At 37.4% G+C, this 20604-nt stretch overlaps 1 protein-coding gene across 2 annotated transcripts in view; it reads left to right on the forward strand.

Moving 5' to 3' along the window:
* LOC121385256 (fibrillin-2-like) overlaps positions 1-20604 on the forward strand; it is a 49507-nt gene that overhangs the window by 1867 nt on the left and 27036 nt on the right. For both annotated transcript variants that reach the window (XM_041515860.1, XM_041515861.1), the window contains exons 3-16: positions 317-521; positions 730-908; positions 2109-2270; positions 4403-4525; positions 6785-6916; positions 7310-7426; positions 9028-9144; positions 10357-10608; positions 13709-13828; positions 15813-15938; positions 16714-16839; positions 17897-18028; positions 18575-18832; positions 19029-19145. In XM_041515860.1, coding sequence (XP_041371794.1) covers positions 317-521; positions 730-908; positions 2109-2270; positions 4403-4525; positions 6785-6916; positions 7310-7426; positions 9028-9144; positions 10357-10608; positions 13709-13828; positions 15813-15938; positions 16714-16839; positions 17897-18028; positions 18575-18832; positions 19029-19145 — 2166 coding nt within the window. The remainder of the gene's footprint in view (positions 1-316; positions 522-729; positions 909-2108; positions 2271-4402; positions 4526-6784; positions 6917-7309; positions 7427-9027; positions 9145-10356; positions 10609-13708; positions 13829-15812; positions 15939-16713; positions 16840-17896; positions 18029-18574; positions 18833-19028; positions 19146-20604) is intronic.

Genomic DNA, 20604 nt, shown 5'->3' on the forward strand with positions numbered 1-20604 from the left:
GGTATGTGCTATCGTGTTAAAGAAAACCAACTTTTGTTAAGTGGCACTTATAACCACCTACTATACACCCCCATTACCGGTGGTCGTTAGTTAGTGCCATGGGTCAGACCAGTTGTAAATTTGTTTCTCTTCTAACATGCAGTTTCGCAAGTCCTTTCCTTGACCTGTTTTAAGGGATGACATTGCATTTAACCATAATGACGATGTCATCTTCTGAGATATATTGAAGGCTAATATTCAGTTTTTAATTGACGTCATCCAATCAGAATAGAGTAAATGAAATTTGTAACTATTAAAAGATGTTTGTTGTTTTCAGCGAATGCTGTTCCCGTGGTGACTGGGCCTTCCACTGTGAACGCTGTGGTTGGTCAGCCGGTCACTCTGAGGTACAACGTCACGGACGATCAGACCGCTGTCCCCAGCTACATCGTGGTCAGGCAGCCACCATCCAACTTCGCATTCGACAACAACACCGGCATCGCTGTGTGGACGCCAGCAAACACAGATCCAGTCGCAATAAGGTTCACATCTTTTATAATAAATAATTCAGGGGCAGATCCAGGGCTTTGGTGGGTGGGTGTATATCTCCCCTCCCCTCCCCTCCCCTCCCCATGCATGTTATACACCAAACTCTAGACCAAATGCTATATAACATTATGTTAGACTCCCAACAGTTTAATCACGTACTGAGTGTCATTGAACAAACTTTCCTTTCCTGTACTCCACTAGCTTGACTGCGGTGGACCAGAAGGGGTTAAAAGCGGCTCTCGTGGATACAACCATCGTGCTGTGCACGGGCTGTTCGGATCAGGGACAGTGCGACTTCACTACGCATCAAACAGTCACCACATCCACGCAGAATCAGATGTTTCACATAGCAACGTGCACATGCGTCACTGGATGGACAGGTGAGTGTAGTGTCCGAAATATTTGCTTCAATTTCTTCGGGTCTCGTGGTATTTTCTGCTATTTGGGTCATATTTTCTGCTATATTTCTGGTGTTATTTTCTACAGGTCAGGGCCAACAAAGTGATTTCATGTGCTAAGAAGACCTAAGTACATAAACAGGGGTGGGAATTCTCCTCGGATCAACTGTTTTCCTCTCATGGAACATTGCGTTTCCTTGCATTTTAATCATCCTTTCCTCCATAATGTGTTGGATGGCACAGATTTTAACCTAAGATTTCGAGAATTTCCAGGACCTCTCTAGATTTCTCTCTTTTTTCCACAGTTCACCAATTCCCACCCCTGATATAACAACCCTATGCACTAAGGGCGATCTTCCACATCGGTGGGATCATTGGGCTATTTCTCGTTCCAGACAGTGCACCACGACTGGTATATCAAGCTGTGGTATGTACTACCCTGTCTGTGGGATGGTGCATGTAAAAGATCCCTTGCTGCTAATCGAAAAGAGTAGCCCATGAAGTGGCGACAGCGGGCTTCCTCCCTCAATATCTGTGTGGTCATTAACTATATGTCTGACACCATATAACAGTAAATAAAATGTGTTGAGTTCGTTGTTAAATAAAACATTTTCTTCCTTCCTTTTAGGGCGATCTTAGCACTACGATTGCTTCAGGGAACGAGACCCTGGTGTTATTTTTTTTACAATTCTTGTGTGATTTTTATAATTCTGATCGTGTAATTTTGGTGTAACTTCTTACATTTTTCTGTTATTTGTGGAGCGATTTCTAAGATTTTGGAAGGGTGAAAATTAAATGGGGTTGCAATCCCCTTCCCAAAAAAGGAGAAAGAAAAAATCATATAAACATTTCAAATCTTAAGCTTAACCAGTTGGTTATGAAGTATTTAAAAACTTGAAGAAAAGTCAGCTAACACACACAAATATAAATGGCTTGATTGGCTAACAGAACCTTGTGACAAAAGGTACGTTTCCTGTGAAGTGAAGTGTACACCCAAAAAACAAAAAGAAAAAAAGAAAAACAAGAGGGGCACAGAAAAATAAAAGGATTAGGTGCATCAAAGCATGAAAAGTGGGTTGGAAAACATGAAAGAAGGGCACTGCGCCCCCCTAAAACAGACCAGTGAGAACACTGATAATAATGACGTTGTGCCTAAGTTGATTGTTTTTCATCTTTCTGCAGGAGAAAACTGCGAAGTTGACTTCGCTGGGTGTGACTCAAAGCCATGTCCTGTGGGTCAAGATTGCACCGACCTGACCCCAGCTGATGAATTGGCACGCGGAGTGGGCTACAACTGTTCGGCATGTAATGCTGGATATACATTTAACGGCCGCAAATGTGAAGGTTTGTCGTGTTATTATTATGATGTAAATAAAGATATTGTTACCCATATGGTTAAAAATATTTTGGTACATATCAAAGTGATACGTCCCACTAGAATGCCAAGTGGGACGTAACACTTCAACGTCACACGGTAACATCACATGGTAACGTCACACAGTGACGTCACCAATTTGGCGCACTACAGCTCGTTTAATTTCCTATAATTACTACTTATGTACTTAGTACTGGTTGATGCAGGGTTCTGTTAACAGAGCTCTGGTCTGAGTAGCACCTTAAATTCATATAATTTTTAATTTGTGAAACCCCTCCCTTTCAAAACATTCATTTCAACTTATTTTCGTGCTTATATCCAATTAAGGTTCAAGCACGCTGTCCTGGGCACACACTATCAGCTATCTGAGCTGTCTGTCCAAGACAGTGAGCTAGTTGTTAGTTGGTTAGTGAGAGAGAAGACGGTGTAATGGTCTTAAAGCTATCTATTAAGTAGTTAAAACTCTCTCTGGGTGGGAGCCCATACCGGGCTGCGAACCCTGTACCTACCATCCTTATGTCCGATGGCTTAACCATGATGCCTCAGAGACTAGTCTTTTTAAAACATTTATCACCAGGATTTATTACTCTCCTGCTGTTTTCAAATGGATTGGCTTGCTAATTATATAAAATACTGTAAATGAGAAAATGTTAGCGAGAATAAAATTTTAGCAAATTTATCGAGGCCACATACATGACGCTAATATTTCAAGACGCTAATATTTCGTGACGCTAATATTTCAAGACGCTAATATTTCAAGACGCTAATATTTCAAGACGTTAATATTTCATGATGCTAATATTTCATGACGTTAATATTTCAAGACGCTAATATTTCAAGACGCTAATATTTCAAGACGCTAATATTTCATGATGCTAATATTTCATCACGTTAATATTTCAAGACGCTAATATTTCATGATGCTAATATTTCAAAACACTAATATTTCATGACGCTAAATTTAAACAGACATAAAACTGACTGTTCTGAAAACGTTTGTGCCATTGTTTTTCTTAGTTATTAACTAAACAATGGTTACGTGCTATTGATTAAAATGTAATAGTCTTATTCAACTTACCGAATCGATAACGAGGATATACGGCCTATCCATGCATGGGTGTAGATCATACATCCGGCAAGGGGAGATAATTCTGCAGTGGAGGTTATAACTCGGGGTCGTATAGCATTGTTGTTGTGCTAGTACTAGGTCAGTATGAATAATAATGAAAATTAGAAACAAATTTTCTAAGTTTAATAAACGACAATAATTAAGTAGGATGTACATTACTACAGTTTTCTACTTAATTAAGTTGTCTACATGTTGCAAAATATCAAAATTGATAAAAACTATTATTTCAGCTGATATTCTACAACTTGTTAAGCTTACTGTGATATGACGACCTAGTTAAAGTTTTATGACACTAATATGTAATGGCGACAGTGGATTTCCTCTAAAAAAAACCAGTGTCAGAATGACCATATGTTTAACGTCCAATAGCCGATGATAAGATAAAAAATCAGTGTGCTCTAGTGGTGTCGTTAAATAAAAACAAACTTTACTTTACAAAGTCACTTCTTTGGATTTTGCTAAATTTTAAGATTGGTAATATTTTCTAATTTACAGTACCATACATCACTTGTTTTTTAAGATTCGTAATATTTTCTAATTTACAGTACCATACATCACTTGTTTTTTAAGATTCATAATATTTTCTTATGTACAGTACCGTACATCACTTGTTTTTTAAGATTCGTAATATTTCCTAATTTACAGTACCGTACATCACTTGTTTTTTAAGATTGGTAATATTTTCTAATTTACAGTACCATACATCACTTGTTTTTTAAGATTCGTAATATTTCCTAATTTACAGTACCGTACATCACTTGTTTTTTAAGATTGGTAATATTTTCTAATTTACAGTACCGTACATCACTTGTTTTTTAAGATTGGTAATATTTCCTAATTTACAGTACCGTACCTCACTTGTTTTTTAAGATTGGTAATATTTCCTAATTTACAGTACCGTACATCACTTGTTTTTTAAGATAGGTAATATTTCCTAATTTACAGTACCGTACATCACTTGTTTTTTTTCAGATGTTAACGAGTGTCAAACATCAACTAATTGCCCCACAAACTCGACATGTGAAAACACGATTGGCTCGTACAAATGTGTGTGCAATTCAGGATTTCGATACGACAGATCTGGAATATGCATTGGTTAGTATTTAGTTCATACAACAATCCTAGAACAAAGCCAATAATCATGGTCCAGCATTGTGACGTATAACGTTTAGCTTCCATGTAATATTGTTTGATTATATATATATAAGCAACCGGCTGGATGATACAATTTTTTTATCATCCATTAAAGACTTTTGTTGGAGATATTGCTGGAACTATAAATATCGCTTCTTTTGTTACGTCACTGTGTATGTTTGAGCACTAAATCTATCATTAGTGACGTCATGCCACTGTCGTTCTGCTAGTTAACAAGTCTACCACTGCCAAATATAATGACATTCAACACACATTACTGACATTGTTTACAATTGTCGCTAATGAAAAGAATGATAATGGATGATAAAAAAAAATACCCCCCTCGTGTCTTGTGATATCATAATTTATCAGCACTCATTGATAAAAGTATAAAAATCCTCAGCAAGCCTCGGTTTTCATACTTTTTTTTATCAACTTGTGCTGATAAATTATGACATCTCAAGACACTCAAGGAGTATCCTCTCTATATATTTATTCATGTAAATCACACCATATTTTACATGCACAGTCTAAGCTAGGACTGGAGAAAGCAACGTCGCTTCCCGAAAGTACATCATTACACTTGTTATTACACGTGTGCTTCATAGGTTTTTATTAATCCGGTTATGTTGAACCATGTGGATAATAACACTTGTTATTACACATGTGCTTCATATGGGTTTTATTAACCCGGTTATGTTGAACCCTGTGGATAATAACACTTGTTATTACACGTGTGCCTCATATGGTTTTTATTAACCCGGTTATGTTGAACCATGTGATAATAACACTTGTTATTACACGTGTGCTTCATAGGTTTTTATTAATCCGGTTATGTTGAACCATGTGGATAATAACACTTGGTATTACACGTGTGCCTCATATGGGTTTTATTAACCCGGTTATGTTGAACCATGTGGATAATAACACTTGTTATTACACATGTGCTTCATATGGGTTTTATTAACCCGGTTATGTTGAACCCTGTGGATAATAACACTTGTTATTACACGTGTGCCTCATATGGTTTTTATTAACCCGGTTATGTTGAACCATGTGATAATAACACTTGTTATTACACGTGTGCTTCATAGGTTTTTATTAATCCGGTTATGTTGAACCATGTGGATAATAACACTTGTTATTACACATGTGCTTCATATGGGTTTTATTAACCCGGTTATGTTGAACCCTGTGGATAATAACACTTGTTATTACACGTGTGCCTCATATGGTTTTTATTAACCCGGTTATGTTGAACCATGTGATAATAACACTTGTTATTACACGTGTGCTTCATAGGTTTTTATTAATCCGGTTATGTTGAACCATGTGGATAATAACACTTGGTATTACACGTGTGCCTCATATGGGTTTTATTAACCCGGTTATGTTGAACCATGTGGATAATAACACTTGTTATTACACATGTGCTTCATATGGGTTTTATTAACCCGGTTATGTTGAACCATGTGATAATAACACTTGGTATTACACGGGTGCCTCATATGGTTTTTATTAACCCAGTTATGTTGAACCATGTGGATAATAACACTTGGTATTACACGGGTGCCTCATATGGTTTTTATTAACCCGGTTATGTTGAACCATGTGGATAATAACACTTGTTATTACACATGTGCCTCATATGGGTTTTATTAACCCGGTTATGTTGAACCATGTGGATAATAACACTTGTTATTACACATGTGCTTCATATGGGTTTTATTAACCCGGTTATGTTGAACCATGTGATAATAACACTTGGTATTACACGGGTGCCTCATATGGTTTTTATTAACCCGGTTATGTTGAACCATGTGGATGATAACACTTGGTATTACACGGGTGCCTCATATGGTTTTTATTAACCCGGTTATGTTGAACCATGTGGATAATAACACTTGTTATTACACATGTGCTTCATATGGGTTTTATTAACCCGGTTATGTTGAACCATGTGGATAATAACACTTGGTATTACACGTGTGCCTCATATGGGTTTTATTAACCTGGTTATGTTGAACCATGTGGATAATAACACTTGGTATTACACGTGTGCCTCATATGGGTTTTATTAACCGGGTTATGTTGAACCATGTGGATAATAACACTTGTTATTACACATGTGCTTCATATGGGTTTTATTAACCCGGTTATGTTGAACCATGTGGATAATAACACTTGGTATTACACGATGGATGTATTTTCTGATTTCAGATATTGATGAGTGTATAGAACAGAGCTATGACTGCTCACAGCAGTGTCTCAATCATGTCGGAGGCTATTCCTGCCAGTGTTACGACGGCTACTCCCTTTTGACGGATGGTTCTAGCTGTAATGAAACTACAGGTAAGATTATTGAAAACCAGGCAAGAGTTCAAAAGATGGGTTTTTTTAATTGTAATGAAACAATAGGTAGGAATATTAAAATATAACTGTAAGGTAACAACAGATAGAAATGTTTAAATCCAGGAAGGATTTCCAAATATGGCTTTAACTGTAAGGTAACTACAAATAGAAATGTTTAAATCCAGGAAGGATTTCCAAATATGGCTTTAACTCTGTAGGGTAAGGTAACAAGTGATAGAAATGTTGAAACCATGGCCGGATTTCTGAATAATGTGTATGCAATTTGAAGAAGGTGGACGACTTTTAGAAATGAAAATTAATCTTTTGTAGATAATATATTCAATTGATATGTTATTCTTTCATTTGTTCATTTAATTTTTATTTCTATTTCAGAGTCTGCTTCATGCGCCAGTATGAACTGTACACAAGTTTGTAGCAATGCGTCGGGAACTCCTGAATGTTTCTGTCGAGCTGGCTTTAGTCTAAACACTGATAACAAGACTTGCACTAGTAAGTATCACTGTCAAAATTACTCACTTAACAGTTATTTACTTACAGCTGTAGTACCGGCCTCGGTGGCATCGTGGTTAGGCCATCGGTCTACAGGCTGGTAGGTAATGGATTCAGATCCCAGTCGAGGCATGGGATTTTTAATCCAGATACCGACTCCAAACCCTGAGTGAATGTTCTGCAAGGCTCAATGGGTAGGTGTAAACCACTTGAACCGACCAGTGATCCATAACTGGTTCAACAAAGGCCATGGTTTGTGCTATCCTGCCTGTGGAAAGTGCAAATAAAAGATCCCTTGCTGCTAATCGGAAAGAGTAGCCCATGTTGTGGCAACAGCGGGTTTCCTCTCAAAATCTGTGGTCCTTAACCATATGTCTGACGCCATATAACCGTAAATAAAATGTGTTAAGTGCATCGTTAAATAAAACATTTCTTTCTTTCTTTCTTTCTTTTACAGCTGTAATATATATATATATATATAAATATAGAACTTAACATACATTTTTTCCTCTTCCTATGTATTGCACAAATTTATTTTGCACAAGAATATATAGCACGAGACCACGTAGTGGTATATTCTTGTGCAAAATAAACAAGTGCAATAAATAGGAAGTGTATGCAACGTATGTGAAGTTCTGTATTTATTACGTACCTTCTTTTTTGTTTATAAAACTTTTTTTAATTTCTTAAATCTATTAATCAATCCTCCTTTCATGGATTTACTTAACGTTAAGAACCATACTCTGCGGCAATATTGTGTAATGTTTCTAATACGATGTGACATAATTTGTAAATCAAACATGATGTCAGTAATAAAAAGGTTGCTAATACAGTAAAAATAAAAATTGAATTCCCCATTTACAAGATCCGGTCCAGATCACATATACGGTATGTGTGATACAAAATAAATTTATCACAAATGTTTGAAAATGTCTTTATCATTATAGTAAGATTGAATTGGTATGTAATAATATAGATTACTGCACAAGCGGGAGTGCCATACAGAGTATATATATAGATAGTTTGGAATCATTCCATTCCCCTTGCAAGAGAAAGAGGTGTAAAATAATTCTCAGACAAGTTCCAATATTTCATGTGGCAGTTACGCAAGTGTGGTAATTATTATGCACACACACTGCAATATATTCCATGTGTGAAAATAACTCTGTTAGACAAGAAATAGTCGTAGTTTAAAATGTGCTGGGGTGTCATTAAACAGACATTCCTTTCCTTTCCAAACCAAGTGTGAAAATAACTGTCAGGCACCAAAATAGCTGTAATTTAAAATGTGCTGGGGTGTCATTAAACAGACATTCCTTTCCTTTCCAAACCAAGTGTGAAAATAACTGTTGGTGGATCCAGAAAATCCATTTAGGGGGATCCCCAGTGACATGAGGTGGAATACCAAGGGAACTTTGGGAGAGGTTTGGAGGAGGATCGTAAAAGAAAATTAATATATAATAAAATTATAACTGTTGCAAAATTTAGGGGGGCCCAGGCCCTTGGTCCCCCCCCCCCCCCACTCCTAGATCCGCCTCTGGCTGTAGTTTAAAATGTGCTGGGGTGTCAATAAACCAACATTCCTTTCATTTGTTTTATAGATATCAACGAGTGCCAGATGAATCTTTGTTCCCAGAAGTGCGAGGACACGGAAGGTAGCTACCGGTGTTCATGTTACGATGGCTTCAAACTGGCTTCAGACAAGCTCAACTGTGACCGTAAGTGTGTGGGCGTAAATACGTTAGATACGAGTTGTACCTCATTGATTCACAAAGTGTGTGGGCGTAAACACGTTAGATACGAGTTGTACCTCTTTGATTCACAAAATGTGTGGGCGTAAACACGTTGGATACGAGTTCTACCTCATTGATTCACAAAGTGTGGGCGTAAACACGTTAGATACGAGTTGTACCTCTTTAATTCACAAAATATGTGGGCGTAAAACACATTAGATACGAGTTGTACCTCATTGATTCACAAAATGTGTGGGCCTAAACATGTTAGATACAAGTTGTACCTCATTGATTCACAAAGTGTGGGCGTAAACACGTTAGATACAAGTTGTACCTCATTGATTCACAAAGTGTGGGCATAAACACGTTAGATACGAGTTGTACCTCTTTGATTCACAAAGTGTGTGGGCGTAAACACGTTAGATACAAGTTGTACCTCATTGATTCACAAAGTGTGTGGGCGTAAACACGTTAGATACAAGTTGTACCTCATTGATTCACAAAGTGTGTGGGCGTAAACACGTTAGATACAAGTTGTACCTCATTGATTCACAAAGTGTGGGCGTAAACACGTTAGATACGAGTTGTACCTCTTTGATTCACAAAGTGTGTGGGCGTAAACACGTTAGATACGAGTTGTACCTCATTGATTCATGTGTTAACTAGGCTGTCTGCTTCCAAACTGACTGGCCTCGGTGGCGTTGTAGTCAGGCCATTGGTCTACAGGCTGGTAGGTACTGGGTTCGGATCCCAGTCGAGGCATGGGATTTTTAATCCAGATACCAACTCCAAACCCCGAGTGAGTACTCCGCAAGTCTCAATGGGTAGGTGTAAACCACTTGAACCGACCAGTGATCCATAACTGGTTCAACAAAGGCCATGGTTTGTGCTATCCTGTCTGCGGGAAGTGCAAATAAAAGATCCCTTGCTGCCTGTTAAGAGTAGCCTATGTGGCGACAGTGGGTTTCCTCTAAAAAACAGTGTCAGAATGACGATATGTTTGACATCCAATAGCCGATGATAAGATAAAAAATCAATGTGCTCTAGTGGCATTGTTAAATAAAACAAACTTTACTTTTTACTTTATTTGCTTTTGACCAGATCAGACTGTCCATTTGTGAACTTCGACCGATCTACATATATAATATACAACTGTCATGGCCGCGTGCATATTATTTGTTATTATTGTTTGCCCAGGCTGTCTGTTTCCGAAGTATGGCGCGAGCTGCAGCAAGATGTGTAACTGCCACGGCCACGCGTCCACCTGCGACCCTGTGCACGGCTGTATGTGTGTGACCGGGTGGAGTGGAGAGAACTGTACGGTCGATGTCGACGAATGCTCCGATAACCCCGCCGTCTGTGGAGACGGATTCATCTGCACCAACACTCTCGGCTCCTACGAGTGTACCTGTCCATTTGGGTTTGAGAGCAATGGAACCGCCTGCATAGGTTCGTCGACTTAATTTCTCTTGTTTACCTACGTATTACCATCACCTGTCTGTTCATTTAAATACCTACCTATTACTTAATTAACTATTTCTCTTGTTTACCTACGTACTACCATCACCTGTCTGTTCACTTAAATACCTACCTATTACTTAATTAACCATTTCTCTTGTTTACCTACATACTACCATCACCTGTCTGTTAACTTAAATACCTACCTATTACTTACCTACGTACTACCATCACCTGTCTGTTTGCTTAAATACCTACCTATTACTTAATTAACCATTTCTCTTATTTACCTACATACTACCATCACCTGTCTGTTCACTTAAATACCTACCTATTACTTAATTAACCATTTCTCTTGTTTACCTACATACTACCATCACCTGTCTGTTCACTTAAATACCTACCTATTACTTACCTACGTACTACCATCACCTGTCTGTTCATTTAAATACCTACCTATTACTTACCTACACACTACCATCACCTGTCTGTTCACTTAAATACCTACCCATTACTTAATTAACCATTTCTCTTGTTTACCTACGTATTACCATCACCTGTCTGTTCACTTAAATACCTACCTATTACTTAATTAACCATTTCTCTTGTTTACCTACGTATTACCATCACCTGTCTGTTCACTTAAATACCTACCTATTACTTACCTACGTACTACCATCACCTGTCTGTTCATTTAAATACCTACCTATTACTTACCTACACACTACCATCACCTGTCTGTTCACTTAAATACCTACCCATTACTTAATTAACCATTTCTCTTGTTTACCTACGTATTACCATCACCTGTCTGTTCACTTAAATACCTACCTATTACTTAATTAACCATTTCTCTTGTTTACCTACGTATTACCATCACCTGTCTGTTCACTTAAATACCTACCTATTACTTAATTAACCATTTCTCTTGTTTACCTACGTACTACCATCACCTGTCTGTTCACTTAAATACCTACCTATTACTTAATTAACCATTTCTCTTGTTTACCTACATACTACCATCACCTGTCTGTTCACTTAAATACCTACCTATTACTTACCTACGTACTACCATCACCTGTCTGTTTGCTTAAATACCTACCTATTACTTACCTACGTACTACCATCACCTGTCTGTTCATTTAAATACCTACCTATTACTTACCTACACACTACCATCACCTGTCTGTTCACTTAAATACCTACCCATTACTTAATTAACCATTTCTCTTGTTTACCTACATACTACCATCACCTGTCTGTTCACTTAAATACCTACCCATTACTTAATTAACCATTTCTCTTGTTTACCTACGTATTACCATCACCTGTCTGTTCACTTAAATACCTACCTATTACTTAATTAACCATTTCTCTTGTTTACCTACGTATTACCATCACCTGTCTGTTCACTTAAATACCTACCTATTACTTAATTAACCATTTCTCTTGTTTACCTACGTACTACCATCACCTGTCTGTTCACTTAAATACCTACCTATTACTTAATTAACCATTTCTCTTGTTTACCTACATACTACCATCACCTGTCTGTTCACTTAAATACCTACCTATTACTTACCTACGTACTACCATGACCTGTCTGTTTGCTTAAATACCTACCTATTACTTACCTACGTACTACCATCACCTGTCTGTTCATTTAAATACCTACCTATTACTTACCTACACACTACCATCACCTGTCTGTTCACTTAAATACCTACCCATTACTTAATTAACCATTTCTCTTGTTTACCTACATACTACCATCACCTGTCTGTTCACTTAAATACCTACCTATTACTTAATTAACCATTTCTCTTGTTTACCTACATACTACCATCACCTGTCTGTTCACTTAAATACCTACCTATTACTTAATTAACCATTTCTCTTGTTTACCTACATACTACCATCACCTGTCTGTTCACTTAAATACCTACCTATTACTTAATTAACCATTTCTCTTGTTTACCTACATACTACCATCACCTGTCTGTTCACTTAAATACCTACCTATTGCTTCACTTAAAATACCTACCTATTGCTTCACTTAAAATACCTACCTATTGCTTCACTTAAATACCTACCTATTGCTTCACTTAAATACCTACCTATTGCTTCACTTAAATACCTACCTATTGCTTCACTTAAATATCTACCTATTGCTTCACTTAAATACCTACCTATTGCTTCACTTAAATACCTACCTATTGTTTCACTTAAATAACCTACTTATTTATCTCTCTAATTTACTTATACAAACCGGAATCCTGTCAAAACTGGCCAAGTTTCTTAGTCCCAAATTTAGTCTACTTATTTACGTTGACCTATTTACATACATGTTTCTACTTATTTACCTAGAACTATTTGCATATCTCCATCTATTTACCTAGTGGTCATATTTACATCTATCCACTTATTTACCTAGACCCATTTACATTATTATCTACTTATTTCCCAAGACCTGTGTACATATCTATTTATTTACCTACCTGCATATTACCAAATTACCTAGTACTTAATTATGTAACTACCTATCTACTTATTTATTTACCTACCTGTATATTACCAAATTACCTAGTACTTAATTATATAACTACTTATTTACTTATTTATTTACCTACCTGCATATTACCAAATTACCTAGTACTTAATTATGTAACTTATATATTTACCTCTCAACTTATTTATGTACTTTCTTATTTGTTTATATTTTGTTACATAAAGAACTTCAGTGTATTTATACTGATGGAAAGAAATAAGTGAACACATCAAATTGGAAACCAAATTTAATTCACAACTAGCGTAGTAATGTCTGTATTTCATACCAAGTTGTAATGTGGGACTGAATGTCTGTAGTGTTGAATGTGCTGCCTATATGTTCCCAGTCAACTGCGGACAATATGAATTGATTTTTGATGCAGTTATTATTTCTTGTTGCTATCTGTGTGATCCTTTATTTCTTTCCATCAGTATATCTTTGAACTTATTTGTATATCCACATGTTTACCTACCTATTTATTTACATATATCCATGTGTTTACCTACCTATTTATTTACATATGAACCTGTTTGATGTTTCCAGATATAGACGAGTGCGGAACAGGGATAGATAACTGCACCCAGGATTGTACGAACATCATCGGTTCGTTCCTGTGCTCCTGTCGTAGCGGCTACAACAAGAATGGCTTCAGTGACTGTGTTGGTAAGTGTGGCAGGTTCGGAGGGGTCAAGTGGAGAGGTGGGGGTGGGGGGTACTGAGGAGACAAGACCCAGTTAAAAAAAGAAGATAGATGTGTGTGTGTGAGTGTATTTATTTAAAATATACTCTTCAAAAAAGTAGGGGAACTCTAAGAAGAATTTACAATTGTAAGGTATATTAGCTGTGGAGAATGGTTATATGATAATAGTGAATTAATTGGGCAAACATTACAACTGGTAGTTCGGTATTACAGTAGGTTTTATGACCACCAAAGATCTCGAAGGATGATTGGGGTCAGAAGTGAAATTTGAAAGTTGATGGTTTTTTATCAGTAAATCGCAAATTCAAACAATAAAAATGATTAAAACAAAACAATAACAACTGTATGATCAACAGAATGAAAGAGATTGACAGAAATAATGTTCCACAGTGATTAATTGACCTTCCTGGAAATTGTCAAAATTGAGAATGACACCCCATGCACATGAACGGGGCAACTGCGTGATGCACATGCAAACTATGGAATGTGTTTCTGTATTGACAAACAGACCTGAACATTCTTTACTAGGATGTCTGTGGTCAAAATGTATGTTCGGTCTAATAGTTGATATTAACATTAATATTTCAGGTTCCCCTACTTTTTTTGAAGAGTATATATTCCCCTCTGTGTCATGTCATAGGGTTTTACGTGCACATTCAGAACAAGCTGTTGTAGCTCTGTGTATGTCTGTATTGTCTCTTAAAGGGACAGTCCTGAGGTTACAACCATTGACCAATAGAGCCTTTTCGATGACATACAAATTAAATACATTTTCTTATTTAAAGCCGCACACCCTAGTTCCATCCAGTGAAAATAAATTATAATTTGATTAATCTACAAACCTGTAACACACTTAGATCACGTTTTTATCAAATGGAGTAAAAAAGCAGGTTTTATATCGATAAATATCATGGGAATCCCCATGTCCCAATTGCTTGAAATAATTTTGAAAGTTAGTATTCTGATGTCACCGGTAGATGTCGCTCGAAGCACAACAATGACTACGTCACGATAAATTTCACAGAGTGCGCATAGACTTGGGGTGCGTTCCTTTCACCTCTCCTGGACATGTTCCAACTGTTCTGTCCTGGTTGTATCCCCTCTCCAGATATCGTAAGACTTAGCAAAATTATTGGTTTTAAGGGGTTTGTAACGTTTTGTATTGAGACACTTACTTGTTACTAAAAATGTTCACGAACTGTGAAGAAAAATCTCACAAATGAACAACAAGCAAACGACAACAAATCGGATGTTGATTGCGCGAACCGTGCACGAGAAAACAAACCGAACCAAAATGATAACGGTCACGTGGTATACCAACGTCTGTGACGTTTACACAGGAAGATTCCCTCTAAAAATAGATTGGACCTTGCTTGCTTAACGTTTTTTTCTCGAGTGCGCGCGGCTTTTTAAGAAATACAAAAAATGCATTTCGTGGTTTTACAAACATCAGGATTACCAGGATTACCAAAAAGCACTTAAGGTGAATGGAAATGTGTATTCTAAATAATAAAATGTAAGTAAAGTGCAATTTTATTTGTGAAAAAAATGGGTTTAATAACGAAAACACAACGCCGTAATGGTTAACAACTAGCCGTAACTAGGGTGTGTCCCTTTAAAATATCAGTGTCTGTATTTACAAGGTGTTTGTTGTTGTCCTAATGCTTGTAGTAGCCCAAACTGGATTTTACCTCCCAATAATTTCGTACGTACCAAAAAATATATATCATAAATTAAACTATTCGATTGCAAACACATTCGATATACAGACACTGGTATTATAAACAAGAAACTGTATTTAGTATGAAATAGTAGTCGCCAACAAGGCTCTCTTATTGCAAACATCTTACAATGGCTGCAAACTCAGGACCGTCCCTTTAATACAGGTAGCTGGTTAGTGAAGGTGTTTGTTGCAGAATATTTTACCACACGAATCTCTGTTTTCAGATATAAACGAGTGTGAATCAGGAGCGGCCATGTGTGAACAGATTTGCCAAAACGTCGAAGGCAGCTACAACTGTTTTTGCGATTTCGGGTTCGTCCTCACAGATGACCGAAAGAAATGCCAAAAAAGTTAGTATTCATTTACCTTGTTTTACTTTCTTGACATGTGGATCATAGTTTCGTTATTGCAGTAAAATTTAGAAAGCTGTAATTTTTTTGTAATTATTTCAGTTTCTTTTCAATAATTCTGCAGTTATATTGCTCTTTTAATATTTCTGCATTTGTTTATTGAAAAAAAAGTGCTTAAGATTTTATTGTTTACTAAGCAAAAGCAATCAGATTATATATATATTATTAACAAATTAATAATTTGACGAATTTGGACAGATATATATATATATATATATAAATGTGTAGCGGGTTTCGTATCTAAAACTATACGTCAAAAATGACCAAATGTTTTAACATCCAATAGCCGATGATTAATAAATCAATGTGCTCTAGTGGTGTTGTTAAACAAAACAAGCAAACGAACTTTACTTCCTTGCCAGGATTATAATGACTGTTATTATTTCTCCTCTGTGACCTTCGTATATGTTATGTGACCTTCGTATATGTTATGTGACCGTCGTATATGTTATGTGACAGTCGTATATGTTATGTGACCTTTGCATATGTTATGTGACCTTTGCATATGTTATGTGACCTTCGCATATGTTATGTGACAGTCGTATATGTTATGTGACCTTTGCATATGTTATGTGACCTTCGCATATGTTATGTGACCTTCGTATATGTTATGTGACCGTCGTATATGTTATGTGACCGTCGTATATGTTATGTGACCGTCGTATATGTTATGTGACCGTCGTATATGTTATGTAACCTTCGTATATGTTATCAGTTTCAGACCCTTGCCAGTTTTACGGCAGCTTACAGTGCAGCCATTACTGTCGCGTCGTCGATAATACAGCCAAATGTCAGTGTAACTATGGTTACAAACTGGGAACCGACTCGACTTCCTGTATTGGTGAGTACTGTATTTCTGAAGATGATAATATTATTCTGTTGGTCACTAATTATCGGTCTCTGTGTTGGTGAGCACTGTATTTCTGAAGATGATAATATTATTCTGTTGGTCACTAATTATCGGTCTCTGTGTTGGTGAGCACTGTATTTCTGAAGATGATAATATTATTCTGTTGGTCACTAATTATCGGTCTCTGTACTGGTGAGTACTGTATTTCTGAAGATGATAATATTATTCTGTTGGTCACTAATTATCGGTCTCTGTACTGGTGAGTACTGTATTTCTGAAGATGATAATATTATTCTGTTGGTCACTAATTATCGGTCTCTGTGTTGGTGAGTACTGTATTTCTGAAGATGATAATATTATTCTATTGGTCACTAATTATCGGTCTCTGTACTGGTGAGTACTGTATTTCTGAAGATGATAATATTATTCTGTTGGTCACTAATTATCGGTCTCTGTGTTGGTGAGTACTGTATTTCTGAAGATGATAATATTATTCTGTTGGTCACTAATTATCGGTCTCTGTACTCGTGAGTACTGTATTTCTGAAGATGATAATATTATTCTGTTGGTCACTAATTATCGGTCTCTGTACTGGTGAGTACTGTATTTCTGAAGATGATGATATTATTCTGTTGGTCACTAATTATCTGTACTTGGCTCGGGGGAGGGATGTAGCCCAGTGGTGATAGTCTTGATAGTCTATTTATAATGTACTTGTTGAATTTTTATAGTCCCTTTAAAATATATATTGTGTATTAATAAAGTCCCTTTGTAATGTACTTTCTCTATTGATAGTCCATTTTAAAATGTACTTTTTGTATTAATAGAGTCCCTTTAAAATGTACTTGGTATTGATAGTATCTTTAAAATGTACTTTGTGTATTGATAGAGTCCCTTTAACACATAATTTGTGTATTGGTTATATCTTTAAAATGTACTTTGTGTATTGATAAGTCCCTTTAAAATGTACTTTGTGTATATATAGAGTCCCTTTAAAATGTACTTTGTGTATTGATAAGAGTCCCTTTAAAACACACTTTGTTTTCAGATATTGACGAGTGTGCCTTGACAGACCCGAATATTGTCAAGTGCAGTCACACGTGCACCAACACACCTGGCAGCTACACCTGCTCCTGTCCTGTCGGCATGCGTCTCGACAACGACCTGCGTACCTGTGTAGGTAAGTAGGGTAGGACGTAGCTCAGTGGTAAAACACTGTCTTGATGTGCGGTCAGTCTGGGATCGATTCCCATCGGAGGGCCCATTGGGCTATTTCTCATTGCAGCTACAGCACCACGACTGGTATATCAAAGGCTGTGGGAAGGTGCATATAAAAGATCCCTTGCAATTAACCGGAGAATGTAGCAGGTTTCTGCCAGTGGTAAAGCACTCGTTTGATGCAGAAGAAATATATAATGCTCAATATAATATAATAATACAGTTGATCATTTCCACTACAGCCCAGACCAAACATTCACTAGCCTTCACTGAAGAAATATATAATGCCCTATATAACATAATAATACAGTTGATCATTTCCACTATAGCCCAGACCAAACATTCACTAGCCTTCACTGAAGAAATATATAATGCCCTATATAACATAATAATACAGTTGATCATTTCCACTATAGCCCAGACCACTAGCCGGGTTCAAGGGCTGGTGGATTTTTCGAACCCTGCCATTTGTCTGATTGATTCTATCATTTTTAATATTTCTTTTTAGAATGTGATCCCGATAAATGGGGTGAAAATTGCACCAACACGTGCAACTGTGATCCGATTGGTTCAACTGGCTGTGACAGGGTCACGGGCTGCCAGTGCAAGTCCGGTTGGATTGGGACTCTGTGTGAAAGTGATGTCGATGAGTGCAGTATTTCGACGATATCATGTCCCACCTCCAGCGACTGCCAAAACCTTCCCGGATCGTACCGGTGTGAGTGTAGAACCGGATACGTCAAGTCATCAACTGGTGACTGTGTTGGTGAGTATATAGGCCTGTTAACTGAGGCCTAAAAAAAAAAAAACATTTGTCTTTCCGGTTTTCCAACCTACTATAATTTTATGTAGCGACACTGAAATGTTTTGAAGCCAAAAAAGATGAAAATAATAATAACACTTTGCTATGAACCAATATATTTGTAACCATTTGGCTAATAACTGAGATTGTTTGCTTGCAGATGTTGATGAGTGTGCAACAAGTAACCTGTGCGATCACAACTGTAATAACACGGTCGGCAGTTACATCTGCAGCTGTCGCGATGGGTTCACAATAGAGGGAAAAGGAACATGCATAGGTAGGTACATGTTAGGGCCTCCACGAGTCCAAAATATTGGACTGGAGTACTCAAGGGTCAAACTCGACCCGGACCTGAGTAGCCAACACTTAGACTAGATAATAATGAGACTAAGTAATAGAGCATTATGCTTCTTAATTCTAGCACTGAACATGGATGCCCAATAATGCCATTGTATTGTACTCCACAGATTCGACTTGTGTTTTCCATTCATGTCTCATAGCTCTATAATGTAACCATCTTCATAAATCAAGGCTAATATTCGTTCCTCGTATTCAGCCTTGATACATGTCGTCAAGAAATCGTGCCACAAAATGCTTAAATTTCATTGGATGCGATGAGATCTGATTGCAACGAATCGCAACGCTCCTTATAGATTCCCTTGTTATTGTAAACAAAGATGGCAGCGTCAGCGTCCGTGGAAACGTGTCGTGTTTGTCACGATATGTTAAAAAAAAGGTTTCGGCGGTTAATTTTTGACATTGCTTTCAAGATTGTCACATGTTACCGATGCTGTGATTGGTCAGCGATGTCATCGTGTAAGGGACATAATCGGTGTTACAAATTTTCTTCCAATAGAGGGCGCTAGTAGTAGATATCAGTAATCTTGACTACATGTATCAAGGCTGAATACAAGGAACGAATATTAGCTTTTTAGCTTTAGCTTTATGAAGATGTAATGTAACCGGCGGCAAGCATATGACAAAGTGATTGACGTAAAACATATAATTCAATGAGAGTGCATGGGTACTGGAGTCTTGTGAACGGACTCCAGTCTCGCACGGGTACTGGAGTCTTGTGAACGGACTCCAGTCTCGCACGGGTACTGGAGTCTTGTGAACGGACTCCAGTCTCGCACGGGTACTGGAGTCTTGTGAACGGACTCCAGTCTCGCACGGGTACTGGAGTCTTGTGAACGGACTCCAGTCTCGCACGGGTACTGGAGTCTTGTGAACGGACTCCAGTCTTGCTGGACTTGTCCTGTACTCGAGTACTCGAGTACTCGTGGAGGCCCTACTGGCCACATACACCTCAGCTATCTGGACTGTCTGTCCATGACAGTGGGTTAGTTATTAGTAGTTAATACACTGGTCCATGTGTAGCAGGCTGTGAAGTTAGCACAATTCCATGATGTCAGGAAATCCCATATTTTGAGTCGAAAACATAAGATTACAATATGGAAGCTCCAAAATCTGTTACTTAATTTTCAAGATTCTGGCATCATCCCAAAAACAAATCCCCCCAAATTTAATGCCTGTGTACATACACCAACATAATTATACAGACACTTGTGCAAAAACTGTATAGGGGGGGCGGGGTTGTCTAGACAGGGACAAGTGAAGGTTTTAGGGAAGAGGGGGTTGCTGGGTTATGCTCTTCCGGAAAAGTAAGAAATGGTTTATTTAACGACGCATCTCAACACATTTATTTACGGTTATATGGTGTGAGACATATGGTT

Source organism: Gigantopelta aegis, chromosome 11 (assembly GCF_016097555.1).
Source record: "Gigantopelta aegis isolate Gae_Host chromosome 11, Gae_host_genome, whole genome shotgun sequence".
Taxonomy (NCBI): Eukaryota; Metazoa; Mollusca; class Gastropoda; order Neomphalida; family Peltospiridae; genus Gigantopelta; species Gigantopelta aegis.